Source organism: Eurypyga helias, unplaced genomic scaffold, assembly GCF_000690775.1.
Source record: "Eurypyga helias isolate BGI_N326 unplaced genomic scaffold, ASM69077v1 scaffold21826, whole genome shotgun sequence".
NCBI lineage: Eukaryota > Metazoa > Chordata > Aves > Eurypygiformes > Eurypygidae > Eurypyga > Eurypyga helias.
In genome coordinates this window covers 290-536 of record NW_010258802.1, presented here as the reverse complement: position 1 = coordinate 536, position 247 = coordinate 290, and the positions used below count along the sequence as shown (strand labels likewise).

At 73.3% G+C, this 247-nt stretch overlaps 1 protein-coding gene across 1 annotated transcript in view; it reads left to right on the top strand.

The window, feature by feature from the left end:
* The window catches only part of LOC104511761 (tumor necrosis factor receptor superfamily member 19L-like), a gene marked incomplete at both ends in the record, with an annotated part of 846 nt that overhangs the window by 316 nt on the left and 283 nt on the right, over positions 1–247 (top strand). The window contains 2 exons of the mRNA XM_010154499.1: positions 1–17; positions 106–191. The exon at positions 1–17 is cut by the window's left edge and continues 132 nt beyond it. Of these exons, the coding sequence (XP_010152801.1) occupies positions 1–17; positions 106–191 (103 nt within the window). The remainder of the gene's footprint in view (positions 18–105; positions 192–247) is intronic.

Here is a 247-nt window from a genome sequence, read left to right as displayed (position 1 = left end):
GGAGGCTGCCTGCCCGGGTGAGCCCAGCCCCGGGGGGATGCTGCAGACCCCCAGCCCTGAGGCCACTCGTGGGCTGTATCCTGACCCTGCCCTCCCACCCCGCAGGTTTTACAGCCCTGAAGGGGAGAGGGAGCCCCAGGGCCGGTGCCTGCCCTGCGCCGCTGCTCCCCGCAGCACCCCGGGGTGCCCAGGTGGGTGCTCGGGTGGCGTTGGGCTGACATTTGCCCCGGGGACACGGCAGGTCGTG